Source organism: Piliocolobus tephrosceles, chromosome 13 (assembly GCF_002776525.5).
Source record: "Piliocolobus tephrosceles isolate RC106 chromosome 13, ASM277652v3, whole genome shotgun sequence".
Classification (NCBI taxonomy): domain Eukaryota; kingdom Metazoa; phylum Chordata; class Mammalia; order Primates; family Cercopithecidae; genus Piliocolobus; species Piliocolobus tephrosceles.
The window spans coordinates 7,265,852-7,287,262 of NC_045446.1; the positions used below are offsets into that span (position 1 = coordinate 7,265,852).

General features: G+C 62.4%; 3 protein-coding genes across 3 annotated transcripts in view; 2 read left to right on the forward strand and 1 right to left on the reverse strand.

Moving 5' to 3' along the window:
* The window catches only part of LOC111533669 (pyruvate carboxylase, mitochondrial-like), a 1,148,173-nt gene that overhangs the window by 89,870 nt on the left and 1,036,892 nt on the right, over nt 1–21,411 (forward strand). The gene's annotated exons all lie outside the window — the stretch shown is intronic.
* PC (pyruvate carboxylase) lies at nt 2,285–19,950 on the forward strand. The gene is made up of 13 exons (XM_026447676.1): nt 2,285–2,458; nt 4,694–4,876; nt 15,081–15,225; nt 15,658–15,747; nt 15,834–16,055; nt 16,550–16,706; nt 17,204–17,444; nt 17,554–17,803; nt 18,013–18,257; nt 18,359–18,538; nt 18,616–18,864; nt 19,104–19,244; nt 19,327–19,950. Exons 1-13 carry the CDS (start codon nt 2,285–2,287, stop codon nt 19,573–19,575), a joined length of 2,526 nt encoding a protein of 841 aa, XP_026303461.1. The 3' UTR covers nt 19,576–19,950.
* Nucleotides 8,149–12,035, reverse strand: LRFN4 (leucine rich repeat and fibronectin type III domain containing 4). The gene is made up of 3 exons (XM_023186425.1): nt 11,328–12,035; nt 9,532–10,890; nt 8,149–8,988 (listed from the first exon to the last, which is right to left on the reverse strand). Exons 2-3 carry the CDS (start codon nt 10,878–10,880, stop codon nt 8,430–8,432), a joined length of 1,908 nt encoding a protein of 635 aa, XP_023042193.1. The 5' UTR covers nt 10,881–10,890; nt 11,328–12,035; the 3' UTR covers nt 8,149–8,429.

A 21,411-nucleotide genomic window follows, 5' to 3' on the forward strand; every position in this document is an offset into this window, starting at 1 on the left:
ATAAAGATCAGCACAAAGGAGCAAATAAAAATGACTGACAGCCCTCCTGTCTGTCAGGACGCCACCGATTGCTCAGGCCCAGGTGCTCCCGTCTGTCAGAGAAGGAAAGCAAGGCTCAGAGACATTTGGAGAGCTGCTCGGGCTCACCCAGCTGGCGCCGGAACCCAGGCCTCTCCGGTCGTCTTTGGTTTGCTGCTTTCCCGGTTTACTTGCTTTACTAGAGACATAGTTTAATGCAATTGAGATGTTTTATATAGAATTTTTATTCTACTTTTCAAATTTAATATTTGTTGAAGGCATTTCCTCAGGCCATAATTCTCTCTGAATACTTTTAGTGGCTGCGTACTATTCCGTCTTGTGTATATTTCTTACATAGTCCTCGATTGTTAGGCAATTAGGTTGTGTCTGGCTCTGGAGGTTGTTAAGGATGCCAGTTATCATCTGTGTGCCCGAATGTCCGGCTTCAGCTCTGAAGAGTTCTGAGGGTAAACCCTTCAACAGGATTACCTGATTGAAGGATAGGCAGCATCCCTCGGAACAGCCCTCTAGAGAGGTGGCACTGCCATGCCCCCTGCAGGCACTGCGGATGACATTTTTAAAATGTGCCTGGTTTCTACATGACAGTCACGATGGCCCTCGCCCCTTCAAGGTCTCTATTTTGAGCCATGTAATTTCTTGATGCTGGCTTTGGGCCAGCCCATCTCACTGTGGAGCATCTCTGACCCCAGTTCTGCCCCCAGTCCCAACCCCACCTGAGACTGAGGATGCTGCCGGACTGGCTGCTGTGGCCCGCCAGGGGCATGGAGGCTCCTTCCTTTCCTTAGAAGCTTAGAGACAAGGCCAACACTTTAGCCCAGTGAGACTTTTCCCCCTCAAGCTGCTGTGAACTCGTTGGTCTTGGGTCTGCCTAGAGCATCCTATTAGGGATGGGAGTCTGTCTGCCCTGGAGCACGGGCTTTGTGTCGGACAGGGCTCAGGTGCTCTCAGGTCCCGAGCCACATGGAGCTTGGGTGAGCTCCAGCCTCTCTGACCCTCGAGCTCCTCATCTGGTGGGAATGACAGGGCTCTCAGCGCACTGTGGTGGAGATGAAGCATGGGAGGAGTGCAGCCTGGCCCATGGCACTGAGTGGGAGCTATCTCTGCTGCGAAGTGGTCCGGCAGGCAGCAAGACCACGGGGAAATCCTGCCAGCGTAGGTTCCAGGCCGCCTGCATCACAAGCCTCAGTGGCAATACATGTAAAACCTTGAGTGTTTTTTTTTTAAGACAGTCTCTCTCTGTTGCCCAGGCTGGAGTGCAGTGGTGCCATCTCGGCTCACTGCAACCTCTGCCTCCTGGGTTCAAGTGATTCTCCTGCCTCAGCCTCCCAAGTGGCTGGGATTACAGGTGTGCACCACCAGGCCTAATTTTTGTATTTTTAGTAGAGACAGGGTTTCACCATGTTGGCCAGAATGGTCTCGAAGTCCTGGCCTCATGGGATCCACCCACCTTGGCCTCCCAAAGTGCTGGGATTACAGGCATGAGCCGCGGTGCCTGGTCTGTTTTTTTGTTTTGTTTTGTTTTTTTAAACAGCTGTTCCACTTGGACTTGTGACTGCCCTTAGGAGCAGTAAGGCTGAGCTTGGAAACCCCTGCAGAGGTGGGAAGCTTGCACTCGCCAAGCACCTCTAGGGGGTTTTGGGCACAAGCCCAGCGGGAAGACAAGCCCCAGAAAGACAGGTCCTGACCCAGCACCCACTGTGCAGCCCTCTCACAGCTGTGGTTGCCGTTTCGAGGAGCCCAGCCTTCACAGCACCTGTTTTCTTGCACACTGCGCCCCCCCCCCCCCCCACAGCCACCCACACAGCATAGCACATATGGCCCCAAGAATGAGCTATCCTGGCCCTCTGACCTGGAGATCTGCTGAGGCTTCACATCTAGGCTTTACCAAGGGGGAGTTTAGGGGAGCAGGGAAAACAGACCTTAAGGAAGAAGGAGGCAGAGTACTGGGAGGAGCAGCTTAGGGCTGCGTGGACAGCGTCTTGAGTCAGGGGTGCGGGAGCAGGTGGTCCTGGTATTTCAGCGGGCCCTCTCCAGCTGCCAGGCACAGTGTAGTTTAGTCTGCTCCTCGTGGGAGCAGGGCAGGGGGCTGTGGAGCCACTGGTTGGGAGGAGCTGGTTGTTCAGGCTGGCCCAGAGCTATGGGCAGGGGTCGCACTGTGTGTGGCTGCCCCCCTAGCTGCGGTGCCCCTCATCTATCCCCCGCCTCATGTTCCCCTTCTTTTCCTGTCCTCTCCCCGCTCCTCCCCATGCCCCACAGTGTAGACCTGGTCCATGCTCAGATCCACGTGGCTGAGGGCAGGAGCCTACCCGACCTGGGCCTGCGGCAGGAGAACATCCGCATCAACGGCTGTGCCATCCAGTGCCGGGTCACCACCGAGGACCCCGCGCGCAGTTTCCAGCCGGACACTGGCCGCATTGAGGTGGGCAGCGCTCGAGCAGAGGGAGACGCCAGCTCACCTGTGCACAGGTTCTGCCCGGTGCCTGGGACTGCGGCGCCAAGTTGCCACAGCCCGGCAGTTAGGGAGGACCCGCATGTGGGCTCTGAATTGGGTGTAGAGTACACAGAGGCAGGCAGTGCCTGGAGGAGGGATGGTGCCTCCCAGGGGAAGAGACCGCCGGGCATCCAGGCCAGGAGGAAGCCATGAGGGCGGGAACGGGGAGCAGGCCAGCTTGCTGGAGCAAAATGCAGGGACCCAGACACAAAGCCAGCCCCTGACCCTCCAGCGCCCACAGGAGCCCCATGCCTTGCTGCCCAAGCTCCACCTCCCATCTAAGGAAGGGCCAGCAAGGCAGGACGTGGGGGTGGGAGCAGCAAAGGACTGGGCCCAGAGGTCCCAGTGGAGTCTTAGCTGAGCTCAGGGGCCAATCAAGGATGGGTGAGGGAGTCGGAAATGGCGGCACAGGAGGGAGACGAAGAGGCGGATTCAGGGCTGTGAGATGGCGGCCTGGGTGGCGGGAAAGAGCTGGTGTTGGGCGCTGAGGCAGCCCGGGGCAGGCTCCCCAGCACAGCAAGATTTGTGCCTTCTCCAGGAGGGCTCCCTGTACCTTCCGTCCTCTCAGCACCGGGACCCAGTCATTGACCTCCGAAGCCCATCTCCCCAGCCTCTGGTCCCAGCTGTCGGCAGGAGCCCTGTGGCCTACTCAGTGCCTGTTCCCAGGCCTGCACGTGCACCCAGCACCATGCCAGCTGTGCTGGGGACTTGCTCCCTATCCAGGGGCCTGAGCCCCAAAGGAGGCAAGACATTGATGGAGCTCCAGCTCTGCTCAAGAGTCCAGGGCAGAGGCCCCCGGGCTTGTGTGGGGGCGGTGAGGGGAGCAAGGATGAATGTGGGCCAGGCTCTGGGCTTCTGAGACAAGGGAGGCTGGGGGTAGGAACCAGAGCTCTCTGGATTCTGGAAGCAGCAGAGCTTGTGGCTTCAGCAGGGAGCTGGCCGCCCGCATTCCGTTTCTGGAGGAATCCGGAGGCGGGGGCAGCCCCAGGCTGAGCACTGTCCAGCCGCCTCTGACTTCTCTGCCTCCCTCCATCCCCACTTCCAAGGCCTGGCTCTTCAGAGCCTGCCTCACCACAGAGTATTTTTAGCCGACAGCTCCTGCTCTCAGCTGAGTGTTCACCCTTAAATATTTTATTAAGTTCCTTTTTATTGAACACAGGCCTCTACCCCTGAGAAGCGGAAATGGGCAGTGGGTGTCCCGAGTCCCTCTGGGTGGTCCCCCTATTCCCCTTCTTCCTTACCTGGGCCTGACGGGTTCCCCCACCTCTGGGGAGCCTTTCTCTGCAGGAGCTCGTTCAGGCGGCATGGCACGAGCCACCTGCGTGTGTGAGTGTTGGCGCCTCTGTCTCCTCCTCTCTGCTGCCCCTCCCGTCGTTGTCTGGCCCTGGCCCTGGCCCCGGCCCTGTCCTGCTGCCCTACTGTCCTCTCCTCGCCCTTGGATTGCTTCCCTGCTGGGTGTGGACCCTTGGGCAGGCGCTCTCCTGCCTCTGGCACTTTCCCTTCGTTTCCTCTCCCACTTCCTCCTCGTTGCCTCCTCTCCCCCCCTTCCTCCCATCCTCCCTTCTGGAAGGAAAGGAAAGGAAGGGAGTGTGGGTGGACGTTGAGGCCTTTCCCACCACCCTGTTAGAAACAAAAACAAAGCCCCTGGTCCGCCTCGCCTCTTGCCTCACACGTTGTCCTTTGGGGGCCCTGTTGCCGGCCTGTGCGTCCCCTCGCTATCTGGGAATCCATAGCAAGGCCCTTTAGCGGCTGGGTCAGACCTCGATCCGTGCTGTGGAACGAACACATGGACACGTGGATGAGTCTGAAAGGCCAGAGGGTTGCTCAGGCAGGTGCCGCAGGTCCGTGGGAATAGAGGCAGGGCCGGCCCCTACCTGCCCAGGCCCCTCTCCTGCTCTCTGGCAGGCATTCCCTTCCTCCTCTGCCCCCTCCCTCACAGGGAGCCAGCAGCAGTGACTGTGGCACATAGAGAAGGGACGCACTCCTGGGTTTGGTGGCAGAAACAGAGCAAAACCTGACGAGCCAGAGCTGGGGTTCACCTGTGGACACCGCACGCTCGGCTCTCAGCAGCTGCCAGGCGCACACCTGGCCAGCCGCAGGAAGCGGGGGGCCTTTGCGACTGCAGTTTCTGGCGCAGGCCCTCACGCCTCACCCTTCCCACAGGTGTTCCGGAGCGGAGAGGGCATGGGCATCCGTCTGGATAACGCTTCCGCCTTCCAAGGAGCCATCATCTCACCCCACTATGACTCCCTGCTGGTCAAAGTCATCGCCCACGGTAAAGACCACCCCACAGCCGCCACCAAGATGAGCAGAGCCCTTGCGGAGTTCCGCGTCCGAGGTGTGAAGGTGAGAGCTGCAGCCCCTGCCTGCCTTTGCTCCCAGCCCTTGGAGGGTCCCCTAGCCGTTCCCTTCCCCACCAAGGGCCCGGCACATGCTGTCACCTCAGCCTTGCCCCTGACTGATGAGTCGAGGTCAGTGGCTCTCCCCAGCTGTAGCTACACACCAGACTCCAGCTGTTTTCAGACTCTGCGGGCACCTGGGCACCCCGCTGCAGGAGTCCCTGCGAGTGGCCTGGCCGGAGCTCTTCCTCATACGCCTCCTGTCTAACCTTGTTCCAGGGAGACCCACACTGCTTCCTGCCCCTCTGGGGTGAGAGTCACCTGGAATGTGTGTTAAATATCATCAGGGCTCCCTTCTGGAAATCCTGATCCCGCAGGTTTGGGTAGAGGCCCCAGAACCTGTGTTTTGAACAAGTTCCCCAGATAATTATTATTATTTTTTTTGAAATGGAGCCTCGCCCTGTCACCCAGGCTAGAATGCAGTGGTGTGATCTTGGCTCACTGCAACCTCTGCCTCCCGGGTTCAAGCGATTCTCCTGCCTCAGCCTCCCGAGTAGCTGGGATTACAGGCACCCGCCGCCATGCCTAGCTAATTTTTGTAGTTTTAGTAGAGACAGGGTTTTATCACGTTGGCCAGGCTGGTCTCAAACACCTGATCTCAGATGTCCCGCCCGCCTCGACCTCCCAAAGTGTGGAGATTACAGGTGTGAGCCACGGCACCCGGCCTCCCAGATAATTCTTAATTTTTGGAAAATGTGGATCCCCACCCCGGGCAAGAGCCCAAGCCGTGTCGATAAGGTCACTTTGCGCCGAGTCGGGCCCCCGCCAGCCCCTGCCCTCCTCACCTGGCCTGGTGCACACAGTGTTGGGTGCTTCGGGGCAGCTGAGGGCAGGGCCGCAGCCAGAAACATGAGCAGGAGGCTTAGGAGGCCCTTGGTGGGCTGGCAGCTCGGCTTAGCTTTGGGTGGCCTTGGGGGGTACCCTGGTTGGCATGAGGACCCTAAATGGGTATTTAGGATCCAAAGAGCCCTTTGCTGGGCTCCGTTACTGGTATCTATAGCTAGAGAGGAATCCACAGCCAAGAAATGCTGCCTCGGCCTTTGAAGCCAGCACGTGTCCCGTGGGTGCTACCGTCAGTTCACGGCCAAAAGCGCCGGAGGACAGGGGCTCTGGCCCTCAGCCCCTGTGGGAGTTACCGCCCATCTTCTTGGGGGTCCCCCCAGGGCGGACTGTCCTGGGCACTGGCACCAGCCCCTCTGTCTTGGCCTCGCGTCCTCCTTGCAGCTTCTTCCAGCCCTTCCTGTTGTTGAGGCGCAGCTGGTGGGCAGGTCGGGGGGCATGTGGGCTGTGCTGTCCCTTCAGGGTCCTGCGGTCGCTCCTTACATGTCCACATGGCTGGTTGGTCACAAGAGCCCCTGGAGGCTTCTGGGCCCATGCCTGTGTGTGTGGCCAGCCTGTCTCCCGGCTTGAGAGGGAGCAGCGCACTTCCCAGAGACCAGGCAGTGTTACCGTTCCGTGGGGAGCCTCTCAGCCTCGCTGTTGGGGGTCCCTGTCGTGCACACAGGCAGAGGTGTGTTGCAACATCAGCTGCTGACATCACGCGCTCCCCCTGCACTTTGCTGCGGCTCCTGGTGTCCCGGTGGGCATGTCCTGCAGCTGCTTCCGTGCTGAAGGGATCTGTGGTCATGCACAGGGGTGACCCAGGCCATCCCCCTCGCCTGCCCCTGCCCGTTGCTCTGATGGTCCTGGCTGGCTCCCAGGGTTGTGCCCCAGTTCCTCTGCTGCCTTCTCACCCTCAGCAGCTCCCCACGTGCCAAACTGGTCCCTGGGCCACAGGACCTTGCGCCTGTATTGCACCGTGGAGGGCCTGGAAAGATCCTCCTCCCTCCTCAGACCGTCCTCTGCCCCCCGGGTGGAGAAAGGGGCACTAGAGCCTGTGACCACGGGGCCAGCAGCAGGATCAGTGTCTCTGGTGTCTGGGGGTGCTAAGTCCTCCCCAAATGTACACCAAGACCAGGCCGCTGGCTCTAGCTGCCCCCTGAGCCTCATGCTAGTGCCTAGCGTGGCAGCCCTGGCCCTCCTGTCCCTTTGCCGTCCACGCCCACCCATGCTGTCCCGTGCCCCCGCCCACTCCTCCATGGCATTCGCTCCCCACACCCTTCTCTGTCGAGGATCTTGCTCCCATTCATCTAAACCAGGCTCTCGAAGCCCACCTCTAGCTGCGTGTTCTGGGGCTGGGAAGGCAGGCACACGCATGTGAGCCAGGTCCGTGCACACATGAACACACGTGTACGCCTTAGAGCACCTGCCTCACCTCGGCTGCCCGGCGGCAGTGCCTTGACCCTCACACAGAAAATACTAGGGAGTCTGTGCAGCGTGTTCGCCACGGCCTGGGGCGCCAGGGCTGCCTTCTGAGTTTTCATACAGCACCTGGGGGAGCCTGACCCTCTGCAGGGCTGAGGGCCACGTCTGCCCATGGCCCCAGCCAGTGCCTAGAAGCAAATAGTTCAGGAGGCTGCAGGGGCTGGGCCAGGTCAGAGGCTGCCCGGGCCCGGCCAGGGGTCCCAGCAGAGGAAGCAGAGCAGGGCTTGTGTGCCCATCTGGCTGCCTCCCTGCAGCGAGGGAGGGCAAAGGCCGCCTTCCCTGGAAGACCCAGAGCACATCCGAGCTGGGAGGTGCCGTCCCACTAGTCCCACTAGGACCCACAGTTCTGACAGGAACCTTCCAGAGGATCGCGGGCTGATGGGAGGGCAGTGGGGTTCCCTGCCCTTCCTTTGGGATGGCGTTTTACCAGTCCACAAGATGCCCTGGGAGGTGGCAGACACAGCTGTCGGCACTAGGAGCCATGAGAACTTTTCACTGTATGCTCAGCCCAGGTCCCTTCTCCCAGAAGGGCTGCACTGTCCCCCACCTCCTCCTGTTGCTTAGTCCAGTCCTGTGTCTGTCCCGCAGCCCCTGAAGCGCCATGGGGAAGGCGCTCACGTGTGCTCCCCAGGCTCCACACTGGACGCCACGTCCTGGCCCCACCTGGCAGGAAGGGGCATTCTTTGCATTTACAGGCGAGGGGAGGCCGCCTGCCCAAGCCTATGCTCCTGCAGGCCAGACCACACCAGGCACAGCCCTGGGCCGCCCCCATGGACAGGAAGCCGGGAGGCCCGAGGCTGCTCTGGCTGTCCCCACAGGGCCCAGCAGCCCCGCCCTTGTCTGTGTGCCACCACTGGCCTGTGTCCCATCCTTCTGTCTCGGGGGACCTAGCCAGACAAGACCAGAGACTAGCACTGAGGTGTCCCCAACAATTTTATTATAAATAAAAACAAGACTCCCAATTGATGGCTGCAGCCCCTGCCTTGGTGGCTGTGAGCACCTGTTGGAGGGACCTGCCCCTTACTCTGGTCTGGAGGCCAGAACCAAGGAAAGGGCTCCCTGCCCCGCCAAGCACACAGGGGAGCCTGAGGTACCGAGAGTAAAAACCAGGGAGGGACTCCCAGGCCAGGTGGCCGCCCCGGGCCCTCTGCCCCATGCGGCTCATCCCTTGGAGCACACAAGAAGCTGCCTGTGCATCACACCACACTCTCTTCCAGCCGCTCGGCGCTGCCTCCTACCCCCCGGCACCCTGCTCCGAGCAGCCCTCCGTGCACAGAGTGGCTCCGTCGGGCCCAGGCTCCCCCCAGGCGCCTGGCGTAACCGTAGCACCCGGCGTCTCCCAGGTCCAGAGAGCAGCTGCGCTGCGGCCGGGGCGGGGGGCTCCGTGGCGGGTGGACCTTGGGTGTGGGGCTGGGGCCTCCATTGGTCTGGGACTGGACGTGGCTGAGCTTGAGGGGGAGGCGGCCATTCCCAGCCCCCCGGCCCCGAACCAGCAAGGCCACAGTGAAGACCAGTAAGGCAGCCACCAGCACACCCCCCACGGCCACGGTCAGGGTCCCGCCCAGCACGTGGGCCTGCAGGGCGTGGCACAGGGGTGAGGCTGGCAGCGTGGAGAAATGGGCACAGCCCAGCAGCCTGGTGGCCGTGAGGTCGGAGGGCCCAGCGGCCGGTGACAAGGCCAGCAGGCAGAGGTCATAGTCAGCGCCGGGGACCAGGTGCTTCAGCAGGAAGTGGTGGCTGGAGGCTGGGACTATCCTGCAGGCAAGGGCAGGTGGTCAGAGCTGGGGGCTGGGGTCTAGCCCCATCCTCACCTCCCCTCTGCCATGCTCCTAGCTCCAAACACCCCTCCCCCTGGGGGCCACTCGGGCTCTTGCGTTCGCTCAGGAAGGCGAACGGGCTCAAGAGTGTGGCCAGGAGATGCGTGTGCGCACTGGCACAGGACCCAGGCAAGCGAGGGGGATGGGATGGGGGGATGGCAGCAGCAGAGGCAGAAATAACGCGTGCGGGCCCGGGCCATGTGCTTCAGACAGACCCAACCGCCACCTGCTGCCGGGGGAGGCCTGCACAGCTCAGTGACACCTGGGACATCTCATGGGGTGGGGTCCTCCTGCCACCCCTTGAGCTCCAGCCCCCTCAGGCAGCCAGGCCAGGCCACTGCTCCTCCAAGAGTCCAGCAGCCATGGTCGGGAAGGGGTTGTCAGCCCCAGAGAGAGGACGGGCAGAAGCAAAGCCTTGTGGGGAGCAGAGACGGAGGGAGGGTGCCGGGAGTGCAGCCGGGGGTGGGGCACACGTCCTCACCGGTAGATGAGCGTCTCATCCTCGCTGCTGTTGTACTGGATTTGGAACATCCACACTGGGTCTGCTGGCCGCCCAGGACCCCAGCTCACCAACCCTGAGGTGGCGGTCACCTCCGTCACCTGCACGGCTGGCTCAGACTGCAGCGTCCCCTCACCCTCGGCAGCAGTGCGAGCCGAGGCGGCGATGTCCGAGGGCCCGGGGCGGCCCCCCTCGGTGCTGGTGTTCCCACCGTGGGGCAAGGCCAGGACCCGCAGTTCTACTCGGGCCGTGGCCTCACCAGCAGGGTTGGTGGCGATGCAGGTGTAGCCCCCAGCATCCCCAGCGCCAGTCACCCCAATCTCTAAGGTCCCATTGGGGAAAGCCCGGGCTCGGGAGGAGTTGCCAACCAACCGGTCGTCAGGACCGACCCAGTGCATGGTGGGCGCGGGGTCACCCAGGGCCCGGCACCTCAGCGTGGCCCGCTGGCCTTCCAGCACCCAGAGGCGCTGCGTGTGACGGGCAATGAGGGGTGGCTCACAGGAGAACTCGCCCTCGGGCACTGCCCAGAAGTAGCGGCCGGCCAGGCCGGGCGGGGAGGCGCAGGTCTCCAGGTCGTCCGGCCGCGCCAGCCGCCGCAGCCACAGCAGCTCACAGTTGCAGTGCAGGGGGTTCCCGCTGAAGCTCAGCACCAGGGGGGCAGGAGAGGCCTCTGCGTCACGCCCACGAGAGAAGAGCGGGTCCGGAGCCAGCGTGGCCAGGCGGTTGGAGGTGAGGTCCAGGCGGGAGAGCTGACCGAGCTGGGCGAAGGCGCCTGGGGGCAGTGCATCAATGAGGTTATGGTCCAGGTTGAGGGTGTGCAGGGCAGGCATGGCGCCGATGCCGGCCCAGGGCACCTGCCGGAGGTTGTTGTAGGACAGGTCCAGGTCCTCCAGGCTCTCGAGGAAGTCGTCAAAGGCTCCTGGCGCGATGCGGCCCAACTGGTTGCCGCTGAGGATGAGGTGCTGCAGGTTGACGGGGCCCCGTAGGCTGCCCGTGCCCAGCTCCACCAGCCTGTTGCCATCCAGGTGCAGGGAACGCAGGCTCTCGAGGTCCCCAAAGGCGCGGGCCCCAATGCGGGTGATGGCATTACGAGACAGCGTCAGGTCCACCAACCCCGTCATGTTGCGGAAGTCAGGGGGCCCCAGGGCCTGGATGAAGTTGTCAGCCAGTCGCAGCTCCACTGTGCGCCGGTCCACGTTGGGCGGCACAAACAGCAGGCCTCGGTGGGCACAGAGAGTGCTGAGCGACTCGGACAGGTTCTGGCAGACGCAGGGCAGCGGGCAGGCGGCCGCTCCACTGGCCAGCAGCAGCAGCAGGAGCGGCGGGGCCATGGTGAGCGCCCTGTGGGGAAGGGCCACAGCCCGGGCACAGGTGGGGCTGGCGCAGGTGCCCACTTGGGCCCAGGACAGTCCCAGAAGCCAGCTTCTGTGAGCCTGGCCCGGGGAGGGGCTGGGTCAGAGGCCCAAGAGGGCCGCCAGGGATGAGGGAAGGTTGGGGCCTGCAGGGCCAGGCCCCCCAGAGCAAAGGTCACATTTCCCAAGCAGTTAAGGGGGAGTCCAGGCGCCGGGCACAAGGTGAGACATGAGGCAGGAAGCGGAGGAGGACGGAGAGCAGGGAGGGTCCCGGAACTTCCTTTCCCAGGCGTTCCCAGGAATCGCCAGCCCCCCCCCCCCCCGCGCCATCCCCTCCCCCGCCAGAGAAGGCGCCCCCCGAACCTCCCGTGGAGTCCGTGTCCCCTCCCTGGCCGGCCCCTGCGCTGCGCCCGGCGGCCCCCTCACCTGGTGTCCGTCGCTCAGGGGGCGCGGGCCGGCCTCCCTGCGAGCCCGGCCGGCCCCCGCCGACTCCTGGCCGCTCTCCCGCGGGGGCGAGGCCCGGGGATGACCGGCCGCCCGCCGCCCACCCTCGGGCCCATGGCGCTCGGGCCCGCGGCCCCGGCTCGCTCGGTTCCCGGCACCTTTTCCCGGCGCGGTTCGCGGTGGCGGCGGCGACAGGCGAGCGGGTACGCGCCAGCGGGCGCGCGCGCCGCGGACACGCACGTGGAGGGCGGACGGGGAGGGGCGCGCGGGGATCCACCCGGGCCCGGGCCGGCTCCCGAGGTCACGGGGACACGCGGCTGCTGCAGCGCCCACGGGTGGCACCCAGTCACGCCCGAGGCCCAGGCCGGCGCGGGCCCGCCGCGCTGCCCCCCGGCGCTGCCGCAGCGCACTCACCCTGGCACAGGCGCGCGCGCCCCCGGCCACCCTGGCGCCCCGGCATCCTGCACCGCACGGGCGCCCGCTGCCGCGGCGCGAACCTCACTCTGCAGACAGCCAGACAAAGCGCCTGCTCGCGGACCCCTTCACCATCTCCCGGAGACGGGAGTCTTTGTCACATGTCGCTGGGCACCCTCCCCAACACACCCACACATGCCCACACACCCACACGTCCCTGCACCCACGGGCAGGGCCGAGCGCAAACCCGCACTGTTGCTGGGACCCTCGCGTTCACAGACACACGCTGAAGGTCATAACCGTTCTGCATCACCGAGTCACGTGGAGGGTCCCCAACCGACACGGGGTTTGATCTTGGGGGGGCTGGGGCGGCCCCCCTGGCAAGGCTGCTGCGGGGTGGGGCCGAAAGGGCTCGGCCTCCGGGCAGGCGCCCCGCCCCCGCCACCCCGCCCTGTCTCTGCTGCCTCTCCCTCCCTCCCCAGCTGCCCCGCCCGCCCCGCCGACCAGGCGTTCCGGAGCCAACCGGCCTCCGCCTAGGGCCGGATTGGTCTGCGCGGCGCGGCTTCGCAACGGCCGGGGGCACGCAGTGGGAAGCTGTGCGTCCTCGCAGCGCCTGTGGCCCCTCCTTCCCGCTCTGTCCCCGCCGGGCTATTTTCCTGGAAGAGCGGCTGGGAACCAGCTCGGCTCAGAGAAAGGGCTCCCGGCGTGAGGTGGGGGAGGTTCCTTGCTTCCTGGTGGAGAAAGCTGGGGCTTGGGTGGCTCGGCGAGCCTGGTCTCCTTCCAGCTGCCCGCCACCACCAGCGGTCTGCCCAGTTGGGAAACAGGGGAAGTCACCACCTCCCCGTGTCTCCTGGTCCTTAGGCCACCTAAACCTCAGCCATCCTCGTTCTCCCTCCAGCCCTGATCCCCATGGACCAGGTGGCAGGAAACTCGGGGAAACCCAAGATTGGAATTCTGATCCGGTCGGCACAGCAGTGTAGTCCTGGGCACGTCACCCGACCACTGATAACAAGTTCCTCCTGTAGGTCAGGAGAGATGGCTGGTACATACTTTAAGCATTTCCTAGGGGCGAAAGGGGAGGACAGCTGCAGCTTGTGAGGGGCTTATGGGCAGCCGGAAGCCATTCTCACTGTCACCACTCACTGGGCTTGGGCTGTGGCGTTTGTAAAATGAGGGAGATTCAGTCCTGGTGCAGGTCAACTCTGATGTGCAGTGGCACCAGCTATGGCTTTGCTCCTCTTCTCCCCATCAAAAATGTTCTCTACCGGGCGCAGTAGCTCATGCCTGTAATCCCAGCACTTTGGGAGGCCGAGGCGGGTGGATCACTTGAGGCCTGGAGTTCGAGACCAGCCTGGCCAACATGGCAAAACCCGTCTAGATTAAAAATACAAAAATTAGTGCATGTCTGTCAGGATGAGGCACGATAATCGCATGGACCAGGGAGCCAGAGGTTGCAGTGAGCTGAGATTGCGCCCCTGCACTCCAGCCTGGGCGACACACTGTGTCTCAAAGAAAAACAAAAAAAGTCTTAATTCACTCTAAATATAGATGTTTACCAGCATCCACCATGGCCGCCCAGTGCTGGGAGCTGGGCTCATCAGGAACCGGATGGGCCTGGTTCCTGCCCCCATAGAGCTTACAGAACAGAGGAGAGGATGGGCAGCCCGACGGTCACAAAGGGGAGACGTCTACAAAAGGGAGACGCAGTGTGGGAAAGGGAGGCCTCCAAGGGTCCTTCTCACCCCGCGCAATCGGGGCTCTGGATGGTTTCATTAGCTGCCTCCCTTCTCCAGTGCCATGCCTTGGCCCAGCTGAAATGTCAGCGTCTCTTCGGGAGAGGCGGGGGCAAGGCTCAAGGGCAGACAGTCGCGGCACTGCTGGCAGGGCCCCACTCTGTGGTGGGCACCTGACAGGCTGGGAGGAGGCACCTTTCTATCCAGGCCTCCAGGTGATGGGAGCCCAAGAGGAGAGGGCGAGCTCAGAGACGTCCAGGTGGCATTGAGTCCCTGTCGAAGGTGCCAACAGGGATCATGAATAAGTGGCGCATGGAGAAGTTTTCTCTCCATGGTGGAAGCCAGGGCTGTCGCTCCACGGCCACAGGCCATGCTTTCACAGGCCTTGGAGCACCTCTCACAGTGCTGGCCCCCATGTCCCCATGTGGCCGTTTAAGTCATACTCGCCCTGGCCCAGCCTCATGTTGTCACCCAGCCATTTAATGAGTAGCACCGAGGGCCCCTGTGCACAAAGCACACTGACACATGCCTCAGGCAGCACCCTGCCCCCAAGGGGTTCCCAGGCAGACGAGCAGGTGAAGCCGAGGGGTGCGCTTGCCCACCGGCGTTCCTCAGGGGCCTGCTGGAAAGGTGAGCATCAGCTCTGCCGAGGGTGTGAGGCCAGGACGAAGGCCTTTGAGTTCAGAAGTTCAAGGAGAGCTTCCCAGGCAAGTGCAAAGGTGTGGAGCTCGAGGCAAGTTTGATGTGGCTGGAGGTGGCCATGATGAGAAAGGCGGTGGAGGGTGTGGCCTGGAGATGGAGAAGAGGTCACAGGGTCCTGAAATGGCTGTGGTCGAATCCTCTGGGTTGACCAGTGACATGGAGGAGTGGGTGGTGAGGGTGATGGGATGCAGGTTTTGGTAACTGGGGGGACAGTGGGGCACCCACTGGGCACAGGAGGACTGGGTGCACAGGCAGGAACCTGGCTGTGGACTTGCTGAACTTATGTGAGGGGTGAACAAGGGCGGGCCCAGGAGGCAGTTGCACCTCTGGGTCTTACCCTGGAGGCAGAGCCTGTCACTGGTGCTGCAGCCCCGGGATGGGGCCTCCTGGGAGCACGTGATGTGTGAGGAGCTGGGGAAGAAGGGGACAGGAGAGCAAGATGGCTTGGAAGCCCAGGGAACGAGCAGCAAGGCGGGAGCGCGCCCGCTGGACTCAGCTGGGAGGAGTGACTTAGTGAGAGTGCCAGAGTGCAGTCTGTTGCGGGCAGAGCCCTCTTTCGGGAAGCGTGGGCCGGGGGTTGAGGGTGACTGCTGTGGGTCACGCTGCTGGAAGAAAGGCTGAGCCCTGTTCTAGGCTGCAGGGAGGCACGAGGGGGTGGCCTTCAGCACACGCTTCGGGGTAAGCAAGTATGGAGGGAGCAGGCCCACGCCCTGACAGCTTAGGGGGCTCTGCCGGAGTGAGGGGAGGGCTGAGGGATGGGGAAGTGCCCCTCCGCAGTGAGGCCCAGAAGCTGTGCTGGCCTGGGGTGGCACCTTCAGCCTTTTCTCCTCTCCCTTCCCTGTCTGTGCTGCATGGTGATGCCCTCCCACCCACCTCTGTCCTGCAGACCAACATCCCCTTCCTGCAGAATGTGCTCAACAACCAGCAGTTCCTGGCAGGCACCGTGGACACCCAGTTCATCGACGAGAACCCAGAGCTGTTCCAGCTGCGGCCTGCGCAGAACCGGGCCCAAAAGCTGTTGCACTACCTCGGTCTGGCCCAAGACTGCCCTGCCCTGCCCTGCCCTGCCCTGCCCTCCCCTGCCCTCCCCACCCTTCCCCTCTCTTTCCCAATCCCTTGCTCCTACCTCCTTGCCACTCCCCATGACCAAAGAACTTCCTAGTGCCCTCTGCCCCTCACCCCTGCCCTCATTCTGGCCCTGCGTCCTCTTGTCCCGCACCCTCCCATTCACCACTCTCCTTGCTCCTGATCTGAGAGACCCCACTTTTCCATCCACGTGGCCCTCAAGAGGTCCCCACTGCCTGGTCCCAGGAGGCCCTGGCTTTGGAGAGGACAGGAGCCAGCTGGAAGCCCGGGGATCCTGGAGGGATGTGTCCCTGTCCCTGAGCCCAGCCACTGTCACTGCTGCCCTCTACTCAGCCTCTGCCCAGCCCACCCTGACCCACTGCCCACTCTCTCCCCAGGCCATGTCATGGTCAACGGCCCAACCCCCCCGATTCCCGTCAAGGCCAGCCCCAGCCCCACGGACCCCATTGTCCCTGCAGTGCCCATAGGTAGGTGTGATCCATTCTATCAACTCATGGGGGAGATAGGAGATTGCCACCTGCAGGACGGGCACCAATGCCCCTGTCTACCCTAGGCCCGCCCCCGGCTGGTTTCAGAGACATCCTGCTGCAAGAGGGGCCTGAGGGCTTTGCTCGAGCTGTGCGGAACCACCAGGGGCTGCTGCTGATGGACACGACCTTCAGGGACGCCCACCAGTCACTGTTGGCCACTCGTGTGCGAACCCACGATCTCAAAAAGATCGCCCCCTATGTTGCCCACAACTTCAGCAAGCTCTTCAGCATGGAGAACTGGGGAGGTAGGCTGGCATGCTACGCAGCGCCTGGCAGGAATTGGGTGCCCACTGTGTGGCCAATCCCGAAGGCTTAGGCCACTGGGGACAAGCTAGAGACGTTAACACCAAGAACACCAAAGAGGAAGAACTGAAGAAGGCACAGCCCCCTCTCCAGCCAGGCCTGGTGCTGGCACGAGGTTGCAGAGCTGAAACCAGGTGCATCCTGGGAGGCCCAGGGTCAGGAGGCGACACTTGCCTGTTAGTTAATTATAGCACAGAGATGCACAGAAGGTGGGATTATAAAGGGGGCATAGAAGGGACACAAATGAGCCTGGTCTCCCCCTGAGAGATCAGCCAAGGGAAAAATTTGTGGGGGTTGGAGCAGGGAACACAGGGACGGCGGACGTGAGCAGGATCTGGTACTGGGGGCAGAGGCTTGGGCTGCAGAGCTGGCTGCAAGGCCTGGCGGAGTTCCCCAGACACGCAGAGCTGATCTGGGCCTCTTGGTTCCCGTGCAGGAGCCACATTTGATGTCGCCATGCGCTTCCTGTATGAGTGCCCCTGGCGGCGGCTGCAGGAGCTCCGGGAGCTCATCCCCAACATCCCTTTCCAGATGCTGCTGCGGGGGGCCAATGCTGTGGGCTACACCAATTACCCAGACAACGTGGTCTTCAAGTGAGCCTGGGGTGGGGTGGGCGGATACACCTGTTGTGGCCCAGAGGGTACCAAGCCTCTGTTCCCCACAGCGGGCCTGACACCAAGTCTCTCTGTGGCCACACGCGGCAGGGGCTGCTGTTTGGAAATAATCGAGAAGTGTAGAATTGGAGTTGCAGAGCTGAACAGGATTCTAAATGACCCCCTCACTCCTGGGGCAGTGGAAGGCCTGAGACTTGCTCAGGTCCCTCGGTGCAGGGCTGGGACTGGAACCCAGGCCTCAGGACTCCTTGCTCAGTGCCCTCTTCCACAGCCTGCCACTGGCCTAGCTGATCCTCCAGGGCCTGGTCCACACTTGTGTGCCCCCCCACCCCGACCTGTGGATACCACACCCCCTGCCAGGCCAGATCCTCAGATCTCATTCCCTGGGGCAGTAGAGTGGGTCAGGAAGGAGCCAGGGAAGACTGTTCAGAGGGAGGTGGGCTGGGGCTCAGCCCTGGGCTCTCTCACCCTCGCAGGTTCTGTGAGGTGGCCAAAGAGAATGGCATGGATGTCTTCCGCGTGTTTGACTCCCTCAACTACTTGCCCAACATGCTGCTGGGCATGGAGGCGGCAGGAAGTGCCGGAGGCGTGGTGGAGGCTGCCATCTCCTACACCGGCGACGTGTCCGACCCCAGCCGCACCAAGTACTCACTGCAGTACTACATGGGCTTGGCCGAAGAGCTGGTGCGAGCTGGCACCCACATCCTGTGCATCAAGGTGCCTGGGCCACTTGTCCTTCTCTCGCGCTGTGTCCCGGCCATGTCCCCCCCCACCCACAGGCACATGTCCTGCCGCCTCTACCATCTCTCTCCCCGACTTCCCCCAGGATATGGCTGGGCTGCTGAAGCCTACAGCCTGCACCATGCTGGTCAGCTCCCTCCGGGACCGCTTCCCCGACCTCCCACTGCACATCCACACCCACGACACGTCAGGGGCAGGCGTGGCAGCCATGCTGGCCTGTGCCCAGGCTGGAGCCGATGTGGTGGATGTGGCAGCCGATTCCATGTCCGGGATGACGTCACAGCCCAGTATGGGGGCCCTGGTGGCCTGTACCAGAGGGACTCCCCTGGACACAGGTAGGAAGAACGGCAGCCCGTGGCCACACCCCTCTCCAATCCGCAGCCACCACCAGTCCCAGTAGTGTTGGACCTGCCTAGGATCCAGATGCCCTGCTCTGGCCTTGCCGCCTTCTATCACCCGAGTCAGACACGGGACCTGAGCTAGCCCTGGGTCCTGGAGGAGCCATGCATTTCTAAGGCTTCCTCTGACTCTGGCCTCCCTGCAGAGGTGCCCATGGAGCGCGTGTTTGACTACAGTGAGTACTGGGAGGGGGCTCGGGGACTGTACGCGGCCTTCGACTGCACGGCCACCATGAAGTCTGGCAACTCGGACGTGTATGAGAATGAGATCCCAGGGGGCCAGTACACCAACCTGCACTTCCAGGCCCACAGCATGGGGCTCGGCTCCAAGTTCAAGGAGGTCAAGAAGGCCTATGTGGAGGCCAACCAGATGCTGGGCGATCTCATCAAGGTGAGCCCGGTCCAGTGCTCTCCTACCTGACCCAGCCCTGCATGCACCTGCTGCTGGCTGCCTTGAGGTGCCTGGCACCCTAACCTCCAGGGCCTTCTCAGGTGACGCCCTCCTCCAAGATCGTGGGGGACCTGGCCCAGTTTATGGTACAGAATGGATTGAGCCGGGCAGAGGCCGAAGCTCAGGCAGAAGAGCTGTCCTTCCCCCGCTCCGTGGTGGAGTTCCTGCAGGGCTACATCGGTGTCCCCCATGGGGGGTTCCCCGAACCCTTTCGCTCTAAGGTAGGGAAGGCCCAGCATGATGTGAGGGTGGGGGCTGGATGCAGGAATTGGGACTGACACTCCGCTTTGCTCCCCAGGTACTGAAGGACCTGCCGAGGGTGGAGGGGCGGCCCGGAGCCTCCCTGCCTCCCCTGGATCTGCAGGCACTGGAGAAGGAGCTGGTAGACCGGCATGGGGAGGAAGTAACCCCGGAAGACGTGCTCTCAGCAGCTATGTACCCCGACGTGTTTGCCCACTTCAAGGACTTCACCGCCACCTTTGGCCCCCTGGATAGCCTGAATACTCGCCTCTTCCTTCAGGGGCCCAGGATCGCAGAGGAGTTTGAGGTCAGTGGCTCTGCTGCTTCTCCACACTCCACCCTGGCCCCCTGCCCCAGAGCACTGAGTTTAGCTCGGCTGTCACTCAGCCTCACGAGCTTTGGGAGCAGAAAGGACTCTTGAGACCGGGAGCTAGGCCTTTAGGAACGAGGAGCCAAGGCCCAGTGTGGGGACTTCCTATGGCCAGGGCCAGGGGACTGCTCTCCCACCTTGGCCTCCAGCCCTGAGTCTGCACACCCTTCCTGCAGGTGGAGCTGGAGCGGGGCAAGACGCTGCACATCAAAGCCCTGGCCGTGAGCGACCTGAACCGGGCCGGCCAGAGGCAGGTCTTCTTTGAGCTCAATGGGCAGCTGCGGTCCATCTTGGTCAAGGACACCCAGGCCATGAAGGTACTGTCCTCCCCAGGGCCAGCCGGGCGGTGGGGCTTGTCCAGGCCCCGGATCTCATGTCCCTTCTGGCCTGTGTCTTCAGGAGATGCACTTCCACCCCAAGGCCCTGAAGGACGTGAAGGGCCAGATCGGGGCGCCCATGCCTGGGAAGGTGATAGACATCAAAGTGGCGGCAGGGGCCAAGGTGACCAAGGGCCAGCCCCTGTGTGTGCTCAGTGCCATGAAGATGGAGACTGTGGTGACCTCACCCATGGAGGGCACTGTCCGCAAGGTTCACGTGACCAAGGACATGACACTGGAAGGCGACGACCTCATCCTGGAGATCGAGTGATCTTGCCCCAGACTGGCAGCCTGGCCATCCCCAAGCCTTCAACAGAAGCTGTGCTGCCACAGCAGGCCCAGGCCAGCCAGCGCCCGAGGCCACCAAGGTCGGGCCGTGGAGGTCCTGTCCAGAGCTGGACAGGAGAGACACCGCCTGCAGCGGCTCATTCCTTTCAGCCATCATCCTTTCCTCTGGCGGACAGCTGCTCACATGTTCATCTCTTGCCAAATAAGGGTCCCCTCCTCACTGAAGACCACAAGTGGTGGGTCAGGTGGTCCTAGGACCCGGGGGAGGTTTGGGGTCCTATCTCCTGGGGGAAGGGAGATTTAAGATGTCCCAGGTCCTGGGAAGTTTGCTCAATAAAACTGGCTTTCCCCTGCCCTCCATGCTGGATCCTGTGCAGCCCCCCGGCCTAGTGCAGCCCCCAGCCCACACTCAGCAGTGGGTGGGCAGGTCAGTTGTGTCATCCTCTTCAGAGGGTAGTGAGGATGACAGCTGTGGCCCTGTTTTAAGTCACTATTGGGTGCTTACTGTGTATACTCCCCCGACAGGACCAGTAGTACTGAACTTACTTGAGGGGTGGGGCCTGTTCTACGTATTTAACACCTATTAACTCAATTCGGAATTAACTTTATCCTCTTACGGACACAGAAATCAAGTCACAGGAAGATTAAATAATTTGTCCAGGACTCCACAAGTAGTGAGAGACAGAGAGAGAGGAAACCCAAGCCGTTGGCAGACTCGTCTCCCAGCCCCGCTGCTTTACTTTCTAAAACCCAAGGCCAGCACCCCACCTCAGTTAGCAGGTAAATGCAAGCAGGTACCACCTTCTGGGCAGTGGGTGAGACCGTCGGGAATGGTGATCCGGCAGTCTTGTGCGTGCTCTGGATGTGAGAATGATGGCGGGAGGTGAGGGGGAGTCCAGGGTCTCAGGTTCTAACCCTGCCACTCCCCGTAACCACCCCTCCAGACCCCTGCTAGTTGCCTTTCCTACAGCAGGGACACTAACCCTGCCTGCACCACTGTCCTCCTGCCCACAGGTAGGGGAGGATGGGGAAGGGAGCAGGAGGCTGGCCAGTTCCTGAGATGGGGGGACGGTAGGAGTGGGGAGGCTGATGTAGGAAACACCAGCCTCTGGAATAGGAAGCGCCCAGCAGGCCTCTGCCCAGTGCTCCCAGTGCCAGTCCAACCTCTGGGATGGCCCAGTCACAGTGGGCTTGAGCCTCTTCCTTTCTAGACCGCCAGGTCCCAGATGGACCCCAGGAGGCGATGCTGCCCCTTCCATCCGGGTGGATGTCGTCGCGGACAGCCTGCAGGCATCGTGGGGGAGTGACTGCACATCCCTTTTCTTTCCCTCAGCGGCCAGCCTCAGGGAAGGGACCCTGGGACAACTTCCTTGAGCCTGGAAGGGGACCTAAAGGGCTATTATTTCCTACCTGCCCCCCACAGCCCACCGCCAAGACGGAGTCTCGCTCTGTCGCCCAGGCTGGAGTACAGTGGTGTGATCTTGGCTCACTGCAATGTCCGCCTCCCGGGTTCGAGAATCTAATTTTAAAAGGGCACAGGCAGGGAAATGAGAGCCCTTCCAAAAATGATGGAGAGCAGGCAGAACACTCGTAGGTGCTGAGAAGGACCCTGGAGTCACCGTGTTGCTTGGCAAAGTCGCCGCCGCTGCCCTCAGAGCTGCAGCCTATGTTCTGGATTCCTCTGGGGCAGAGGTCCGAGGTGGAGGGAACCAGAAAAGCCTCTACTTCTGGTGATTCAGGAGTAGGGGTTTCTCTCCCATTTGGGACCTATTTCCTCTTGTGAAAAACAAGGCGGGCAGACTGTGGAGGTCCTGGCAGA